Raw genomic sequence first — 21,527 nt, 5'->3', positions numbered from 1 at the left:
TAGATAGATATTAAGAGGTCTGATATGCAGAAGTAGGCTAACAGAGACCACAGTTGGTTAAAAGTTGCCATCAAATGAAGGATGCAACATCGCCACTACACTATAAACATACAAAGATCAAACTGTGTGTTAATAGGTCTGCAAAAGGACAGTGAAGCCATGTTCTCATTAAACACCCACATAAAATAGAGAGAAATAAAACTGACTTGGAATTTTAAAAAACAGACTTAGCCTACACAATACAATGTGTAACTTAGCCTGCAAACAAAGAGGGACACTACAACATACTCGCATGAACTTCCTTATCTGACCTCACAATTGCTCATTACTGAAAGGAAGCAGATGGCCACTGCAGACTCTCCCTGGTCACAGACCTGACATCATTTTGTGTTTCTCCGATGGAACATCTTTCTGATGCGTTAAAGGGTCCCCTCCACCAACAGTCTGACAAGCCTATGGCTCCATGAGTTAGGTCATTCAATTGCAGAATTGGTCTCAAATCCAAACTGTGGCCAGTGCCAGCCAAACAGATAAGCCTAACAAGTGTTGATTTCGTTTTTTATTTAGTCTACATGGAGGAAGCATTGTCAAAGACCTCCGAGAGCAGGTAGGAAGGGACTAGGCGTTGCCCTCTGAGTTCCGACTGACTGGTTGTGGTGACTCAGCCACATCCATACACAGCTGTGAGGTGGGTCGGGCACTGGCCAGACGTGACATGTTCGTTTGCTCCCTGCTCATCTGGGCTGTAGCTTTAGTGAAAAGAGGTATTCTGAGAAACTGACCTACCACAAAAAATGTGCTACCCCCAATAGAGATTGTCATGGTGGAAAACGTGTTTTAAAATGAAACACTTTGTAAGCTATCTAGTTGCGACAATTGAATCGGGAGATAAAGATGTTTACTTCATGATTATACCAAAATGTGCATATTTACAGTGATTAACTTCTCTGGGATATGTGGGACGCTAACGTCCCACTTGGCCAAAAGCCAGTAAAAATGCAGAGCGCCAAATCAAATAAATTACTATAAAAATCTAACTTTCATGAAATCACACATGCAATACACCAAATTAAAGCTACACTTGTTGTGAGCCAACATGTCAGATTTCAAATAGGTTTTCGGCGAAAGCAAACATGCTATTATCTGAGGATAGCACCATAGTAAACAAAGAGAGAGAAGCATATTTCAACCCTGCAGGGGCGACACAAAACGCAGAAATAAAAAATATAATTCATGCCTTACCTTTGACGAGTTTCGTTGTTGGCACTCACAACATAAAACATCACAAATGGTCCTTTGTTCGATTAATTCCGTCGAATATATCCAAAATGTCAATTTATTTGGCGCGTTTGATCCAGAAAAACACCGGTTCCAACTTACAAAAATATCTCAAAAGTTACCTGTAAACTTTGCCAAAACATTTCAAACTACTTTTGTAATACAACTTTAGGTATTTTTTCACGTAAATAATCGCTAAAATTGAAGACGGGATGATCTGTGTTCAATACAGGATTAAAACAAACTGTAGCTAGCTTTCTGGTCACGCGCCTCTTCTAACAGTACACTTCAAGTGACCCTCGTTCAAGATGGCCGTACTTCTTCATTACACAAAGGAAGAAACCTCAACCAATTTCTAAAGACTGTTGACATCCAGTGGAAGCGGTAGGAACTGCAAGAAGGTCAATTAGAAATCTGGATTCCCAATGAAAACCCATTGAAAAGAGAGTGACCTCAAAAAAATTACTGAATGGTTTGTCCTCGGGTTTTGCCTGCTAAATAAGTTATGTTATACTCACAGACATGATTCAAACAGTTTTAGAAACTTCAGAGTGTTTTCTATCCAAATCTACTAATAATATGCATATCTTATCTTCTGGGGATGAGTAGCTGGCAGTTGAATTCGGGTATGCTTTTCATCCAAACGTGAAAATGCTGCCCCCTATCCTAGAGAAGTTAAAGCAGCATATTTTGTTCTAGGCAGTACATTAGCGGTAGTTAGGTCTGATAGTCAGAACAGAGGCATCTCTCCATGGCTGAGCAGGGCACAAACTGTCTGACAGAGACAGTGTGGCAGCAGGGTAAGGGGGAGCACTACACCTCTTCCTGGGGCCTGGGTTCTCCACCTTGATAGCTAGCAGCCTCTCGAAAACATGTGTGATCCCCTCACTGTCCAGATCCTATCTGGTAATTGCCTCCCAGCACCACATGGTCCAGGGAAAGCAGCAAATGGTTGGCAGGGCTGCCTGCCACACAGGACAGACGTGGAGAGGAGGAGCGGTGTTTCAGGGACAACTCAGACTGTTAGGGCAAACCACACTGCCAAATGATACGGTGTGTCTATTAACAGGTTAAGAAGTCAAGACAACCAGTATGGTCTCTTTCCTTTGACTAGTCCGAAGCCAGAGCATTCCATTGGTTAACAAAGGGTGGGATTGAGATATCAGTGCACCGTTAATGTGGTATGGGAGATAACCTCCATGTCGTTATCCGCTGTTGCACAGGAAGTGGCGGTTGCTGCAGTGCAGAAGGACCACAATGTCCTGCCCGACACAGCTAGCAGGGAACTGTCACTGATACAGCCCAAGATGGCAGAAGTATACTTACTAAAAATATATTAAATTATCCTAACACAGAAAGGAGGCCCGAGTTAAACATTCTTTATTTTGTTTAAGAAACGTTCTGAAGCCTGAGCGGAATGGGCCTAGCTCTCTCAAGAGTAGAACGCTCACTTTGTAACTCAATCGTCATAATCTAATTCCGACCATATTCTGTCGCCACACAAGGACAGAAGGTAACTAGGGTGAATAGAGCCATTTCAATGCAGGCTCAGAGCACAACTCTATTCTTACCAGCATAAATGACACTACACCTAAGTTCCCATCAGATTCACTGGAGAACTGAGTGTCTGCTAGTTTGTTTTTGTTATTTTCTTTCAATTTGTGTTCCAGACCTAGAAAACCAGGTGAGCTCCTAACTAATAAATTACCTTAAAATTGGTCAATCAAGTACAAGGGAGGAGCGAAAACCCGCAGACACTCAGCAACTTCCAGGAATTGAGCTAGACACCCCTGCTATAGGTCTATGTCTTGTTACTTTGACATGTTCCAGAACTAGGACTGGGGATTTTCAAGGAGCAATGTCTTGTTTTTTGAATGTCTTCAATAAATGAAGATTCAGCTATCTTCGGGAGAAAAAAATAAGCTAGTAAGGGAGAGAGTGAGCCTCACCTGCCACGTTGACCTTCTCCGCATTGGAGGCGCTGGGGGTGGCCGTGCTGGTGCCGTTGGTCAGGTTAGCCCCCGTGCTGTTGTAGATGTTCTCCACCTTGGACTCCAGCTGCCCAGCCGTACCATGATGTTGTCAGGAGCACCGCCAGGGTCTTCTTCAGATCTGTAATAGGAAACACAATATAGCATGAAGCATAGATACCTCAATCAGTTACTGCTAACCAGCCTAACTTAACTTGAGGCTAAAATATACAGTACAGTGTTATCTATATTTCCCTTTCATATCATTTTAATTGATCTCATGAATCGTCATTTTCAAATCTCAGATTGACTTTTTGAAGGACAAGGAGGAAATTACCGCATAGTGATATCATACCAGTGAGTCGCTCTCCACAGTCCCGGTCAAAGAAAATGCTTTCTTCTATTTTGTCTTCATAACTAGGCTAATCAATATATCGTTATGGCGTGAGTAATCTGAGTATGCCTTGTATACTGAGACGCGCCGATCTTATTGGCTTTCCTCTGAAAAATTGAAAAACAAGGGGAGAGGATCAGCTTATTTCAGCGACCCCATTAAGTCATTGGATTTCATGCTCGTCCTGGTTAAACGGACTATTTATGAAAACAAAAAGTAGCCAAGGGGAGACTCTAGATAGATATTAAGAGGTCTGATATGCAGAAGTAGGCTAACAGAGACCACAGTTGGTTAAAAGTTGCCATCAAATGAAGGATGCAACATCGCCACTACACTATAAAACATACAAAGATCAAACYGTGTGTAAATAGGTCTGCAAAAGGACAGTGAAGCCATGTTCTCATTAAACACCCACATAAAATAGAGAGAAATAAAACTGACTTGGAATTTTAAAAAACAGACTTAGGCCTACACAATACAATGTGTAACTTAGCCTGCAAACAAAGAGGGACACTACAACATACTCGCATGAACTTCCTTATCTGACCTCACAATTGCTCATTACTGAAAGGAAGCAGAGTGGCCACTGCAGACTCTCCCTGGTCACATGACCTGACATCATTTTGTGTTTCTCCGATGGAACATCTTTCTGATGCGTTAAAGGGTCCTCCTCCACCAACAGTCTGACAAGCCTATGGCTCCATGAGTTAGGTCATTCAATTGCAGAATTGGTCTCAAATCCAAACTGTGCCAGTGCCAGCAAAACAGATAAGCCTAACAAGTGTTGATTTCGTTTTTATTTAGTCTACATGGAGGAAGCATTGTCAAAGACCTCCGAGAGCAGGTAGGAAGGGACTAGGCGTTGCCCTCTGAGTTCCGACTGACTGGTTGTGGTGACTCAGCCACATCCATACACAGCTGTGAGGTGGGTCGGGCACTGGCCAGACGTGACATGTTCGTTTGCTCCYTGCTCATCTGGGCTGTAGCTTTAGTGAAGAGAGGTATTCTGAGAAACTGACCTACCCACTAAAAATGTGCTACCCCCAATAGAGATTGTCATGGTAGCGCATTTTGTCAGATGGAAACGTGTTTTAAAATGAACACTTTGTAAAGCTATCTAGTTGCGACAATTGAATTCGGGAGATAAAGATGTTTACTTCATGATTATACCAAAATGTGCATATTTACAGTGATTAACTTCTCTGGGATATGTGGGACGATAACGTCCCACTTGGCCAAAAGCCAGTAAAAATGCAGAGCGCCCAAATTCAATTAAATTACTATAAATCTAACTTTCATGAATCACACATGCAATACACCAAATTAAAGCTACACTTGTTGTGAGCCAACATGTCAGATTTCAAATAGGTTTTCGGCGAAAGCAAACATGCTATTATCTGAGGATAGCACCATAGTAAACAAAAGAGAGAAGCATATTTCAACCCTGCAGGGGCGACACAAAACGCAGAAATAAAAATATATAATTCATGCCTTACCTTTGACGAGTTTCTGTTGTTGGCACTCCAATATCAATAAACATCACAAATGGTCCTTTTGTTCGATTAATTCCGTCGATATATATCCAAAATGTCAATTTATTTGGCGCGTTTGATCCAGAAAAACACCGGTTCCAACTTGCAAAACTATCTCAAAAGTTACCTGTAAACTTTGCCAAAACATTTCAAACTACTTTTGTAATACAACTTTAGGTATTTTTTCACGTAAATAATCGCTAAAATTGAAGACGGGATGATCTGTGTTCAATACAGGATTAAAACAAACTGTAGCTAGCTTTCTGGTCACGCGCCTCTATCTAACAGTACACTTCAAGTGACCCTCGTTCAAGATGGCCGTACTTCTTCATTACACAAAGGAAGAAACCTCAACCAATTTCTAAAGACTGTTGAATCCAGTGGAAGCGGTAGGAACTGCAAGAAGGTCAATTAGAAATCTGGAATTCCCAATGAAAACCCATTGAAAAGAGAGTGACCTCAAAAAAATTATCTGAATGGTTTGTCCTCKGGGTTTTGCCTGCTAAATAAGTTATGTTATACTCACAGACATGATTCAAACAGTTTTAGAAACTTCAGAGTGTTTTCTATCCAAATCTACTAATAATATGCATATCTTATCTTCTGGGGATGAGTAGCTGGCAGTTGAATTCGGGTATGCTTTTCATCCAAACGTGAAAATGCTGCCCCCTATMCTAGAGAAGTTAAAGCAGCATATTTTGTCTAGGCAGTACATTAGCGGTAGTTAGGTCTGATAGTCAGAACAGAGGCATCTCTCCATGGCTGAGCAGGGCACAAACTGTCTGACAGAGACAGTGTGGCAGCAGGGTAAGGGGGGAGCACTACACCTCTTCCTGGGGCCCTGGRTTCTCCACCTTGATAGCTAGCAGCCTCTCGAAAGACATGTGTGATCCCCTCACTGTCCAGATCCTATCTGGGTAATTGCCTTCCCAGCACCACATGGTCCAGGGGAAAGCAGCAAATGGGTTGGCAGGGCTGCCTGCCACACAGGACAGACGTGGAGAGGAGGAGCGGTGTTTCAGGGACAACTCAGACTGTTAGGGCAAACCACACTGCCAAATGATACGTGTGTCTATTAACAGGTTAGAAGTCAAGACAACCAGTATGGTCTCTTTCCTTTGACTAGTCCGAAGCCAGAGCATTCCATTGGTTAACAAAGGGTGGGATTGAGATATCAGTGCACCGTTAATGTGGTATGGGAGATAACCTCCATGTCGTTATCGCTGTTGCACAGGAAGTGGCGGTTGCTGCAGTGCAGAAGGACCACAATGTCCTGCCCGACACAGCTAGCAGGGAACTGTCACTGATACAGCCCAAGATGGCAGGAGTATACTTACTAAAAAAGATATTAAATTATCCTAACACAGAAAGGAGGCCCGAGTTAAACATTCTTTATTTTGTTTAAGAAACGTTCTGAAGCCTGAGCGGAATGGGCCTAGCTCTCTCAAGAGTAGAACGCTCACTTTGTAACTCAATCGTCATAATCTAATTCCGACCATATTCTGTCGCCACACAAGGACAGAGGGGTAACTAGGGTGAATAGAGCCATTTCAATGCAGGCTCAGAGCACAACTCTATTCTTACCAGCATAAATGACACTATTCACCTAAGTTCCCATCAGATTCACTGGAGAACTGAGTGTCTGCTAGTTTGTTTTTGTTATTTTCTTTCAATTTGTGTCCAGACCTAGAAAACCAGGTGAGCTCCTAACTAATAAATTACCTTAAAATTGGTCAATCAAGTACAAGGGAGGAGCGAAAACCCGCAGACACTCAGCAACTCCAGGAATTGAGCTAGACACCCCTGCTATAGGTCTATGTCTTGTTACTTTGACATGTTCCAGAACTAGGACTGGGGATTTTCAAGGAGCAATGTCTTGTTTTTGAATGTCTTCAATAAATGAAGATTCAGCTATCTTCGGGAGAAAAAAAATAAGCTAGTRAGGGAGAGMGTGAGCCTCACCTGCCACGTTGACCTTCTCCGCATTGGAGGCGCTGGGGGTGGCCGTGCTGGTGCCGTTGGTCAGGTTAGCCCCCGTGCTGTTGTAGATGTTCTCCACCTTGGACTCCAGCTTGCCCAGCCGTACCATGATGTTGTCCAGGAGCACCGCCAGGGTCTTCTTCAGATCTGTAATWGGGAAACACAATATAGCATGAAGCATAGATACCTCATATCAGTCTTACTGCTAACCAGCTAACTTAACTTGAGGCTAAAATATACAGTACAGTGTTATCTATATTTCCCTTTCATTTTCCTATCATTTTAATTGATCTCATGAATCGTCATTTTCAAATCTCAGATTGACTTTTTGAAGGACAAGGAGGAAATTACCGCATAGTGATATCATACCAGTGAGTCGCTCTCCACAGTCCCGGTCAAAGAAAATGCTTTTCTATTTTTGTCTTCATAACTAGGCTAATCAATATATCGTTATGGCGTGAGTAATCTGAGTATGCCTTGTATACTGAGACGGCCCGWTCTTATTGGCTTTCCTCTGAAAAATGAAAAACAAGGGGAGAGGATCAGCTTATTTCAGCGACCCCATTAAGTCATTGGATTTCATGCTGTCCGTTAAAGGACTCATTTAAATGTATAACTGAGCTGGCGGGTGTCTGAGAATGACCTTGCTGCTTCATTTTGGTCTGTGCATTTCTAACAACATCTCCTGACTCCGGTAGCTAGCCAAAAGAAGGTGGGATGGACGATGGGATTGAAAAGACACTAACGTAAACTGGCATTCACAATAGGTGTGTCCCAATAATGTCTCCTTCCTGAAGTGTGCACTCGTTCACTACTTCCCACAAATCTAAGAGCATTGGATTGATTGGTGGAGGCATGGGCTAGCGGGAGTTTCCACCATGTTTCTTATACCACTCATCTCCTTTCAAATCAGTGAAGTGAACAAATGCATATTTTGGGAGGAAGGAGAGATAATTGGGACTTAGCCCAGTAGCTAGCCAATAAGAGGTGAGATGGGATAGAAAGGACACAGTGAGCTGACATTCACAATGACATCATCTCTGTTTGTTTCAGTAGCATTTCAGGACTTGGTATGCAGGGCTTGGCATTTCAGTGTCCTAATGGTGTTTATCTGATATTTACCCTCCAGCAGCCATGAGGACATCAAGGCTGCATCCCTAATGGAACCCTATTCCCTATGGAGTACTACTTTTGACCAGGGCCTCCATGGCTCTACGCAGCTCAAAGCAACTGAATAAAGTGTAACGATTCTAAAGCTACTGTATAACATGCAACACAAACTTGAGTGGCTTCAAATCCATTTGTTAGAACTGTCAGATTTGTTTTATTATTGACCTATTATTGTTTATGGTGTTGTAAGATCTCACGGTTGATCGATGTTGACTTGCAAGTGCAACACACATTTTGGCATTGGTTTCAATTTCAGTAGTTTGCATAGAACTCAGATTTTTTTTTAAATCCAACATGCTTAACATATTGTTTATTGGTATGACCGAAGATCTTGTCACAAAACAGTTGATCAATTTTGACTTGCGAGACATTTTGTCACATCATTAGTAGCTACTAAGAAATTGAAATATGACATGTCCCTTCTGCTCTTGAAATGTTTTCCTTTCCTCCCGCCGCCAAGAATATCCCGGAATGTCGTCAACCTTATTAACATGCCATGAGGTGGTGGAGCCGTGAAGACAGCGATCGCACCCCGTCTGTCACACGTCAGCGCGGCGACTGCGGTGCAATTTCTCTGGCTGCGTGTCGCATTTGATATGTCACTCCCTATCGCGCCAGAAAGACAGTGTGGAGGGAAACAGGCCTGTGTGCGGCGCCGCGGTCAGGGAGCGAGGGAAGGGATGGGGAGGAGAGTTGGCGTGAGGGAGAAAGGGAAGCTGCAGCGTTTTGTCTGCTCTACACGGCTAMGTGGGGCGGAGATAAGCAGATGCTGGGAGGGAGCGCCGCTGCGTAAGACAAGGAAGAAATCAACTGGAAAGTTGGACTTTGTCCCAAATGACACCCTATATAGTGCAGTACTTTTGACCAGGGCMCATATGACTCTGGTCCAAAGCAGTGCACTATGTCGGGAATAGAGTACCATTTGGGACAGAGCCCTGGAGTGGAGCTGCCACTGCATCAGGCTGAACATAATTGCACACAATAGATTGTGTCCTCAGAAAACACTATGCGCTGAGCAGAAACCGCCCGGCCTAGCCTCCATCAACACAGACAGAGAGAAAGAAACACATTGCCCCAGGTCCAAACACATTGCCCACGCGTCCAAACACATTGCCCACGTCCAAACACATTTCCCCAGGTCAAACACATTGCCCCCAGTCCAACACATTGCCCCAGGTCCAAACACACTGCCCAGTCCAAACACATCTGCCCCGGTCAAACACACTGCCCCAGGTCCAAAACACATTGCCCCAGTCCCAACACACTGCCCCATGTTCCAAAACACATTGCCCCAGGTCCAAACACACTTGCCCCCGGTCCAAACACACCCCCCCGTCGCCAAACACACTGCCCCGTCCAAACACACTGCCCCGGTCCAAAACACATTGCCCCAGGTCCAAACACACTGCCCCGTCCAAACACATTGCCCCAGGTCCAAACACACTGCCCCAGTCCAAAACACACTGCCCCAGCGTCCAACACACTGCCCCGGTCCAAACACACTGCCCCCGGTCCAAACACACTGCCCCCGGTCCAAACACACTGCCCCCGGTCCAAACACACTGCCCCCGGTCCAACACACTGCCCCGGTCCAAACACCAAACACACTGCCCCCGTCCAAACACACTGCCCCAGGTTCAAACACACTGCCCCAGGTTCAAACACACTGCCCCCGGTCAAACACCAAACACACTGCCCCCGGTCCAAACACCAAACACACTGCCCCCGGTCCAAACACCAAACACACTGCCCCCGGTCCAAACACCAAACACACTCCATCTATCTCTCCCAAACCTGGACAAGGTAGAGTAGGCCATCTCCCCACATGGCTGATCTGTGTGTGTGTGTAGCTAATTAATGTTTTACAAGTCGCAGCCAATGAACATTCCTCTGCATGTTTGCAATGAGTGCCCAAAGCACAACGAGGTTTGTGTTAACAAATGAAATATTCTGTCTTTCCAACAGGCACGGAACATTGCAATTAATTAAGCCAGCTTAAAACGGGGAAATTAAAATGCATGGTTCAGGGCAGAGTGTGGACAGCCTGCATTCAAGTAGTGTAATAGGTGTGAAAACATAGGTGGGCTAAATCCATGCGATAGATAAACTTACTGTCAGAAAAGCAAAGTACAATTCACAGCATCAGAACAATCAGAATTCGGTTTTGGGCCAAACTGTGATAAAAATACTACTATTACATAGATACGTTGATTTAAAGACAGTGGTGGTAGTATGGGTGATACCTTAGTTACTTATTAGAGGTCGACCGATTAATCGGAATGGCCGATTAATTAGGGCCGATTTCAAGTTTTCATAACAATCGGAAATCAGTAACTTTGGACGCCAATTTGCCGATATATATWTTTTTTAAATTCAGTTAAGAACACATTCTTATTTTCAATGACGGCCTAGGAACGGTGGGTTAACTGCCTTGTTCAGGGGCAGAACGACAGATTTTTACCTTGTCAGCTCAGGGATTCAATCTTGCAACCTTACGGTTAACTAGTTAACTAGCTCTAACCACCTGCCTCACGAGGAGCCCGCCTGTTACGCGAATGCAGTAAGAAGCCAAGGTAAGTTGCTAGCTAGCATTAAACTTMTCTTATAAAAAACAATCAATCAATCATAATCACTAGTTATAACTACACATGGTTGATGATATTACTAGTTTATCTAGCGTGTCCTGCGTTGCATATAAATTGATGCAGTGCGCATTCGCRAAAAAGGACTGTCGTTGCTCCAACGTGTACCTAACCATAAACATCAAAGCATTTCTTAAAATCAATACACAGAAGTATATATTTTTAAACCTGCATATTTACCTAAAAGAAATCCAGGTTAGCAGGCAATATTAACCAAGTGAAATTGTGTCACTTCTCTTGCGTTCATTGCACGCAGAGTCAGAGTATATGCAACAGTTTGGGCCGCCTGGCTCATTGCGAACTCATTTGCCAGAWTTTTACGTAATTATGACATAACATTGAAGGTTGTGCAATGTAACAGAAATATTTAGACTTATGGATGCCACCCGTTAGATAAAATACGGAACGGTTGCGTATTTCACTGAAAGAATAAAMGTTTTGTTTTCGAGATGATAGTTTCCAGATTCGACCATATTAATGACYTAARGCTTGTATTTCTGTGTGTTATTATGTTATAATTAAGTCTATGATTTGATAGAGCAGTCTGACTGAGCGATGGTAGGCACCAGCAGGCTCGTAAGCATTCATTCAAACAGCACCTTTGTGCGTTTTGCCAGCAGCTCTTCGCAATGCTTCAAGCATTGCGAAGAGGGATGGAAGCTATAAGAGGGATTGAAGCTATACTGTTACACTGGCAATACTAAAGTGCCTATAAGAACATCCAATAGTCAAAGGTATATGAAATACAAATCGTATAGAGAGAAATAGTCCTATAATAACTACAACCTAAAACTTCTTACCTGGGAATATTGAAGACTCATGTTAAAAAGGAACCACCAGCTTTCATATGTTCTCATGTTCTGAGCAAGGAACTTAAACGTTAGCCTTCTTACATGGCACATATTGCACTTTTACCTTCTTCTCCAACACTTTGTTTTTGCATTATTTAAACCAAATTGAACATGTTTCATTATTTATTTGAGGCTAAATAGATTTTATTGATGTATTATATTAAGTTAAAATAAGTCTTCATTCAGTATTGTTGTAATTGTCATTATTACAAAAAAATWWATTWAAAAAATGGCCGATTAATCGGTATCGGCTTTTTTGGTCCTCCAATAATCGGTATCGGCGTTGAAAAATCATAATCGGTCAACCTCTATTACTTATCCAAGTTCTTTGGTTCAGATCCTTTTCTAGACACCCACCTTTATTTAAAGCTACTGTTACAGAACAGAATTGACGTACGGTTGTGATTTTACTGTTTTATAGTCCCCAACTCCCCAGTCATCGTTACCACCTGTCTGCAAAAAAAAAAAAGAAGATAACTTGACTCGGTCTTCATTCCCTAAGCAAAACGTTTCAAAATGAAACATGAGAGTTGAAATATGCATGTGAAAGCCTGACACGTTCATTCTCCACAGAGGCACCCATAGGGAGTGAGCAAAGCGTAGATAGCAGTCACAGCGCTTTACAGATACCAACTGTGTTAGCCGAGTCATGTCCTCACTCATGTCCGCAAATGTCTACATGAGCCGATGCGTGGTACATGATGAGCATGGAGACAAACTGTGACTGTGTCCTAAAATGGCCCMCTATTTCCTATATAGTGCACTACTTTTGACCAGGGCCGATAGGATTCTGGTCAAATGAAGTGCACCATAAAAGGAAATAAGGTGCCAACCTGTGTGCTCATTATTTCAGTGACCCTCATCGTCAGCCAAGCTTCGTCTTTCAAGAGACCGACCTACAAACAACTTCCCYGTTTCAATAATTGCAGCCTAAACATACTGAGTGAGTAGACAAAACAGACAACAGCAGACCAAGCAAACTAAGAGAACCATTATCAGTTAATAAATACAATTCAAATTCAGACTAATTTGCACGATTGTAAAATGAGGAACCAGCCCAGATGTTTAATAAACTTGGTTCAGTGAGCAAAGTGGGTCAACATCAACTGAAGTTTTTTTTTTTTTAAAGACACAATCTGTAATTTCAACAGCCTGACCCTGTCACTTTGTTTGGTAAACTGAGATGRGGCTTGGGAAATGTAACCACTCAAAATTCATAGATGGGAGCTCCATAAAATCAACATGAGAGTTTTAAACATACTGTACAGTATTTTGAAACTACGCAAAAAAAATGATATTACAAAAGAGTCGAATGAAAGCAATACTTCCAAAGAAAATACATTATATTGGAGACAACGCACTAAAATGACTTTCCCATCATTTTCTGATACGTGGTGTACAAATCCACAGAGATTTTCATTTGCTTAGAGACGGACTGACAGATGGGCAGACTAATCCATATTTCTATGCAGCTGTGTGCTCGCTCTTGGCCTAGTGACATTACACATTATCACATCACAGTCCACATGCACAAATCCCACAACACTGATGTGAGCTGATGACAGATGTAAGAAATGCATGCATGTTGTAATTATAGTGACCTTACATATACTATATTACCATTGCCAAGTAACCACATGATGTGATGTAATGCTTTTATAATCTCGAGGAACTATACTTACCATACACAAAGTGAAATGTGTCCCTCGCTATCACTTTATGTCTGGTGTAGTAGAGTTCCTAGAGATTATAAATATTATTTTGTTGACAGGAATGTTTTTTTGGGCTTAAGCCAGCTATACTGTGTTATGGTTCTCGACTACTACTTCTCAGATAGAGTTCAGTGTGTCAAATCGGAGGGCCTGTTGTCCGGACCTCTGGCAGTCTCTATGGGGGTGCCACAGGGTTCAMTTCTCGGGCCGACTCTTTTCTCTGTATATATCAATGATGTCGCTCTTGCTGCWGGTGAWTCTCTRATCCACCTCTACGCAGACGACACCATTCTGTACACATCTGGCCCTTCTTTGGACACTGTGTTAACAAACCTCCAAACGAGCTTCAATGCCATACAACACTTCTTCCGTGGCCTCCAACTGCTTTTAAATGCAAGTAAAACTAAGTGCATGGTCTTCAACCGATCGCTGCCCGCACACTCCCGTCCGACTAGCATCACTACTCTGGACGGTTCTGACTTAGGTATTTGTATTTGTCCACATATTCTAGGTGCCTGGTTCGACTGTAAACTCTACTTCCAGACTCACATTAAGCATCTCCAATCCAAAATGACATCTAGAATCAGCTTCCTATTTCTGAACAAAGCCTCCTTCACTCATGCTGCCAAACATACCCTCGTAAAACTGACTATCCCGCCGATCCTTGACTTCGGCGATGTAATTTACAAAATAGCCTCCAACACTCTACTCAGCAAATTGGATGTAGTCTATCACAGTGCCATCCGTTTTGTCACCAAAGCCCCATATACTACCCACCACTGCGACCTGTATGCTCTCGTTGGCTGGCCCTCGCTACATATTCATTGCCAAACCCACTGGCTCCAGGTCATAAGTCCTTGCTAGGTAAAGCCCCGCCTTATCTCAGCTCACTGGTCAACATAGCAACACCCACCCTTAGCACGCGCTCCAGCAGGTATATTTAACTGGTCATCCCCAAAGCCAACACTTCCTTTGGCCACCTTTCCTTCCAGTTCTCTGCCAATGACTGGAATTGYAAAAATCACTGAAGCTGGAGTCTTATATATATCCCTCTCTAACTTTAAGCATCAGCTGTTAGAGCAGCTTACCAATCACTGTACCTGTACACAGCCAATCTGTAAATAGCACACCCAACTACCTCATCCCCATATTATTACTTACCCTCTTGCTCTTTTGCACCCAATATCTCTACCTGCACATCATCATCTGCACATCTATTACTCCAGTGTTAATGCTAAATTGTAATTATTTCACCTCCATGGCCTATTTATTGCCTTACCTCCCTACTCTTCTACATTTGCACACACTGTTTATAGATTTTTCTATTGTCTGTACGTTTGTTTATGTGTAACTCTGTGTTGTTGTCGCACTGCTTTGCTTTATCTTAGCAGGTCACAGTTGTAAATGAGAACTTGTTCTCAACTGGCCTACCTGGTTAAATAAAAGGTGAAATAAAAAAGAAATAAAATGGCTATTTTTTGTAGCCACCCACCAGAACGATGCACAACTCAGGGAGTCCAACCAATACACACACTCCCGATGTTGTGTCCTGAGATCAAGGTCTCTTTCACAGATAAGCCCTGTATACACATCGATATACACAAAAAGCAATACATAATCATTGAAAACACATTCTTCAGTAAAAAGGTCCTCAATCAGCCTTTTGAATTGCCCAAGAGGCACCAATTCATCCAATTTTAGAGAGCCTTGGAGATCATTCCACAAGTAAGGTGCAAAAAAAGTTGAAGCAGATTGACCTAACTCAGTGGAGATGGAAGGGAACTCTAGAGTTAGCCATCCCTGAGACCGGGTGTGATCTGATCTCTTGTACGTCTAAGTTAACAATGAAGTAAGGTATGGTGGAAGTTTATGCAGGAGGGCTTTAGAAACAACACGAGTAAAATCCATCGATCTACGAGACTTCAAAGAGGACCAGCCTACTGTACTTTCTGATACAGAATACAGTGATGTGTACTGAACCTATCGCCTGTAATAAAGTGTAGTTTGCTATGATAAACTGTGTCTAATAGCTTCAATACAGTGGCAGCTGCATTCAGATATACAATAACGCCGTAGTCTATAACCGGTATGAACGTTGACTAAATCATTTGTTTTATGCTATTTAATGMATTTTTCCTATAAAATAAGCTCCTTCTAATTCTTAATTTCTTAACTTCCTCATCAACGTGCTTTATGAAAGATGGGTTTTCGTCAATCCAGATAGTTATAAACTTTATAACTCTCTTCTCACAAAAGGAAAGCGTGGAAACAGGTTGGCTGGAATTGTTTAGTTCAGTGCTTCTCTCTCTTCAGTCCAAATTCCCATCTACTCAAACGAATAAACAATGTTCAATGCACCACATAAACCACCAGACCGATTCAATCTTGACACAATATTTAATTAATGTGCACTCAGATTTTATGGGTAATTTACTGAGAGCAGAGGGGAAGTCATAATTCCCCTTAAATGCATTAATGTCATATCGAGATGAATCCTAGATCTGCAGAGGGTGTACAAATACTGCAGCATGAGGCAATTTTTCCCCTTCCTACTTTTATTTAATCAAAAGCATAAAAAGAGGCTTCCTTGACCATATCATTATATTTCTATGGCAGAGAGTAAACAGTGTTCCAGTCTCAAGAAGTACATTAAGATTGAGACATGTTCAAATGAGAGACAACAAAAACAGGGAAACTGGTTTCATCCAGTCCATTATAAACTGGTTCCAGACTGGTTCTTTAGACCTAGGTCAAGACAGGACACAATGCCCCAACAACATCTTCTGACTCAATATTAGTGTTTTCCCTACCAATGCATATCTGACACGGGTTTCAACGGCTAGCTTTGTTGCCAAATAAGGGTTTGGCTTCCACAGGTTTCCATTTGCATTTTCGATGCCAGGGGGCGTGGAAGCTTTTGCGCCCGCCTGGAAAATCTAACGAGGGAAAGACTGCCTTGTCCAATGTAATGTTTTAGTTCATTACAGCTGGATTTAAAAAAAATCTGTTATATACTAACATTATTACATCATATAAATATTTACTCCACCTGATGCATTAATAAAGTTTATTCATTTAAATTAAAGTTCAGGCAATTGACAGAATATTATGAATCTGTTCTGATGAGACCATATCACAGATCTTTTGTCTCATTGCCTCCCGAATAATAGTGTTTGCAGCAGCAACTCATTTCATGCTTTTCTGGAGATAATTAATGACACGATTAAGCAATTAGCCTATTACATTGAGCTGATATCATTATACAGGTCTGGGATAAAGCTTAGGATTTCTTTCAACACCCTCCTCCAGGTCCTTTAAAACGGGTCGGAGAGCACTAGGCTGCTAGAACAACAGACATCTCGGTTGCATCACAAATGGCATCTTATTCCTAATTTAGTGCACTACTTTTGATAGGGCCCATAGTAAATAGGGAATAGGATGCCATTTGGGACGCATRCCGGATCTGTACGACCAAGGGTTTCACAAAGGCAGATGCTTCAACACTCTGCATCAATGTTTTAACACAGACCCTAAGGGGAACAAGAGCAGCTAAATGCTCCGTGTTCGCCAGTCAGTACTCTTGAGGTCTGGCGATTAGCAGACTGTGGCAGAAGAACTGAGGTTGATAGGCCTACTCGGTGTGTCTGAGATAGGCGGGAGGCTTCCTGCCTAACAAACTCCGATAAATTGAATTTTACAGGCTAAGAGAGTTTTTAAGACAAATCATATTAGGCATGGCCTTTTCAGAGCGCTACTTTCCAGGACCAGTGACGGTTGGTTGGTTGCCTGGTCATTTTACAGCATCTTCTTGTTTTTCGCCGCCCATTAGAATGTATTCAGCGTAATCAATTCCAATCTCATGTTTCTAATGAAGCCTCTCATTGACCCAAACGGGTCTATTAACGGCATGAATAACTTATTGATGGCTGTTCGCGAGGCGTTAATAGGTTATGGCGGGAAAGCAGCTGCATCAGCGTAATCACTCACCTTTGTTTGCGCAAGTCAAGTTACTGGCTGGCTAGCCCCCTAATAATTTACTTTCCTCTATCCAATGAGGCAGCACCCTGCTGTAGACAAAATGTACATTTTCTCTCTTGTCCTCTTTCTTGTCTTCCCCGTTGTCTATGGTTGCATTACAACCACAATACAATTAAAATATAAACACTTATAAATAGCCGACATTATGCATTTTGTATGACCTGTATGTCAGAGGATGTATAGGGCTGGCTATTTTGACTTTGAAGGCACTTCTACTTAGCCTACATAGTAAATCAATTCAGCCTGTTCTTATTCATTAACAGTGTGTTCTCTAACTGAGGTTGATCAAATATTGCAGCACTACCAACAACTGGCAAATCAGAATTCCATTCAATAAAACATTCCAAGGGTATGAATGGAACATTCCCAGTGTACCATTGAGCAAATTCAGAGTTCTCACAACCACCGCTTTGCAAAGCGGAGAACACTACTTGTGCAGTGCTCGGTACTCACCATAGGCTGTCATGGTTCCCACGTAGGGCCCGTCCATGACGCTCTGGTTCTCCTCGGCCAGGGCCTTGATGTAGCGCTTGCTGAGCTCCAGGATCTGCTGTCGCAGCATGGTGCTGCTCTCGTGCGTGGCCCGCTGCTGGATGGTGAAGTGGAGCAGCATCATGCCCCAGATGAAGCCAAAGCTCACCAGGAAGAACCCCAGCTTCTGGGACGACAGCTTCCACAGGTAGGCCGAGGCCATGGCGAGCGCAGCCCGCAGCTCGACTGGCAAGAGTGACTGTGTCTGTGCGTGAGGGACAGGGGTTGGAAGGGACTGAGTCGGAGTGGGAGGAGAGTTCAGAAGGGGAGGCGGGGCATGGTGGCGCTCGGGGTAGTTTAGCCGCTATGGTTCTGTTTGGACTCTTCACCACTCCTCACCAGTGGGCTCTACTTCTTTGGCCCATCTTTATCAGTCACTCCCACCGGGTTGACTGGCCAAGCTGCATTCTGTAAGAGAGGAGGAGACAGAAGGCTGTTAAGAGGCACTCAAGAGTCAGAAAACACAGCAGTTCCAGAAGCAAAAGGAGGAGTATTTACATGGGCATTCCCAAGGCGGGTGTTAGCTACTGTAGCTATAGCCATCCAATGTTTTCCCTATATTAATTTTGCACCGCRCCACACTTTGCCAAGATGAGCTTTTAAAGGGATAGTCCGAGATCTTGTCAACTAAGCCCTTTTTCTACTTACGTAAAGTCAGATGAACTCATGGATAACCCTTATGTCTCTGCCATCTGCATCCAAAAACATGTGCACACYACACAAACACACACCATAGACAACCTTCTTTCCTTGCTGCAGTGCGTTACAAATAACCTGCTATAATGTGACCACTTTGATTCAAGTTTGTTTCGATTAAACAGCAGGAGATAGAACTGCGCCCTGAAACGTGTGCCAAGATCTATGCGGAGAGAGACAAACAAAATGTATCAAAGCTGACAAATCCCTGCTGCTAAGAAGATTCTCATGCAAAAAAAAGATGCAGTCAGCGTGAAGTGAATAATCACATTGTCTCCACAGGGAAATATAACCCAACCCAGTCTCTCTTCAGAGTTAAGCCTACTTCAATTTCTGTTAAACATCCTAAAGAAAGCTAAATTGTATTTTATGTTGTCTCTGTCTATGTTCAAACCTGTAAGGTCTACTGTGTAATGATTTTCACAAGAATAATATTATGCCGATAGCTTGGCTACAAGACACTGAATGAGTGGGCAGGTTACCCTTAGGACTCCTGGCCAAAAAACCTTTCCATGACACAAAAACATACTGCAAGTCAACTTTAGTGGAGGTACGAGGAGTTGGACTTGTAAATATTTCAGTGATACAGTTTAGGGGGAAAAAACAGTATCCTGCCCACTCAAGGATGGAGAAAAACAGGACGTTTCGCTCTCGCGTGAAATGGCAATCCTTCTTGCCCATCATCTTCAGCCAACAGGTGAGGCTATTTCGTAAGGTACCCAAAAACCCTCGCTAACCATAAGACCTTCATAAGCCTCTTAGTGAAAGCAATGTGTTGAGGGAGAGAGAAATGGAGGGGAGAGAAGAGAGCAATGATAAGTAAGCCTACACTAGAGAAATGGAAMATTTGAAATAAGGCTGCTAATATGGAGAGTTACGACATGTAATCTACACTAGAGAAACGGAAAGTTTGAAATGAAATAAGGGTACTTTATAATGGGACATTTGATGGCTACAACATGCAAAGTAGTAGTAGCATTTGTAAGGGTAATGTAACGTAACTGATCCACATTAATGTTATAGATTTATCGTTCAACTTATCATTATCATGATAATTCAGTCCATTTTTCGTGATATGGATTTTTGTCCATATCGCTCCGCTCCATTGCAGCATATGTATTCACAGGGCTAGTCAGAAGTAGTACACTACATGGGGGGAATAGGGCTTAATTTAGGACGTAGACAGGCAGCCTAAGCCTAGGTATCCTTCACACTGTGGGGATACATGTACGTGTTGTTTCATCCTCCTCCTCCTCAGGCCAGCTAAGGAAGCTAGTTACATCCATGGTCTGTTCAGTCAGGCTCCTCAGGTTTCTGCACTCCTAGGGGATACACACCATACCCTCAAACCAAGGTTGCTAGTAATTGGATATGAAGGGCATTATGCAGTATGCACTGACTATTGTTTCTTTTCCCACCACACTAGCTCAAAAGGTAATGTTTATGCATTACAAAAAAAATAGTGTGTATATATGTATATTTTGCTGGTCATTATTGTGGGGGTAGCATTGACATACTGTAGTCACAGCTAGGCCAAGGTCAGGGGGCTAACATAACACATTACCATGGTAAACGAAACTTGCGTCGGGGAGGAAACCGAGGCCAATCCAAAAAAGCACTTCTTTGTGAGCGAGTGGGGAGGGGGAAAAAACGATTATATTTAGCTTCTATTTAAAAGACTTCTTMGGCCAAGCCTAACATCTTGGGTCAGAAACAAAGTCAGGGGGACTTATTTTAAGGGACCATCCAGGTGGGAAGGATGGGCTGCAATTCCCAGCCCACCTGTGGCTTTCTCATGATGGAAAAGACTACACCTTTGACTCTCCGGAGAAGGTTACATTCAACACCACATCAAGATGTCTTCAAGTCGTTCATTGATCGGCAACTGTGGCTTGGTAACTTTGGATAGTAAGTAAGTAGCCTACCTGTGGTATAACTATGGTTAGTTATAACTATACTATTTCTGTTTAGTTCGGAAGTAGGCAAACCCACTCAGGCTTATTCGATGTGATCATCTAGTTTGCTTGTCTTATTAGCAAGCATTGTCACTTTTCTTTCCTTACCGTGGTAATGCAACACGTCATGTTTGTGCCTGTGAGATTGAGTCTGACTCGTAGAAGCATTGTCTTCCGTAGCAGTTGACTCAAAACATAGAAAAACAACCTAGCATGTGAATTAGAGGTCGACCGATTATGATTTTTCAACGCCGATACCGATTATTGGAGGACCAAAAAAAGCCGGTACCGATTAAATCGGACGATTTTATTTATTTATTTGTAATAATGACAATTACAACAATAATTGAATGAACACTTATTTTAACTTGATATAATACATCAATAAAATCCATTTAGTCTCAAATAAATTATGAAACATGTTCAATTTGGTTTAAATAATGCAAAAACAAAGTGTTGGAGAAGAAAGTAAAAGTGCAATATGTGCCATGTAAAAAAGCTCAAGTTTAAGTTCCTTGCTCAGAACAAGAGAACATATGAAAGCTGGTGGAGTCTTCAATATTCCCAGGTAAGAAGTTTTAGGTTGTAGTTATTATAGGAATTATAGGACTATTTCTCTCTATACCATTTGTATTTCATATACCTTTGTCTATTGGATGTTTTTATAGGCACTTTAGTATTGCCAGTGTAAGAGATAGCTTCCGCCCCTACCTGGGCTCGAACCAGGAACACATCGACAACAGYCACCCTCGAAGCATCGTTACCCATCGCTCCACAA

At 42.5% G+C, this 21,527-nt stretch overlaps 1 protein-coding gene across 1 annotated transcript in view; it reads right to left on the bottom strand.

Annotated features, from left to right (window-relative positions):
* Positions 1-21,527, bottom strand: part of LOC111971109 (alpha-1,6-mannosylglycoprotein 6-beta-N-acetylglucosaminyltransferase A) — a 129,902-nt gene that overhangs the window by 88,568 nt on the left and 19,807 nt on the right. The window contains exons 2-3 of the mRNA XM_070445979.1: positions 18,021-18,506; positions 7,137-7,301 (exon numbers count right to left, since the gene is read on the bottom strand). Coding sequence (XP_070302080.1) covers positions 7,137-7,301; positions 18,021-18,261 — 406 coding nt within the window. The 5' untranslated portion in view covers positions 18,262-18,506. The remainder of the gene's footprint in view (positions 1-7,136; positions 7,302-18,020; positions 18,507-21,527) is intronic.

Source organism: Salvelinus sp. IW2-2015, linkage group LG12, assembly GCF_002910315.2.
Source record: "Salvelinus sp. IW2-2015 linkage group LG12, ASM291031v2, whole genome shotgun sequence".
Taxonomy (NCBI): domain Eukaryota; kingdom Metazoa; phylum Chordata; class Actinopteri; order Salmoniformes; family Salmonidae; genus Salvelinus; species Salvelinus sp. IW2-2015.
This window is presented reverse-complemented; position numbering and strand designations above follow the sequence as displayed.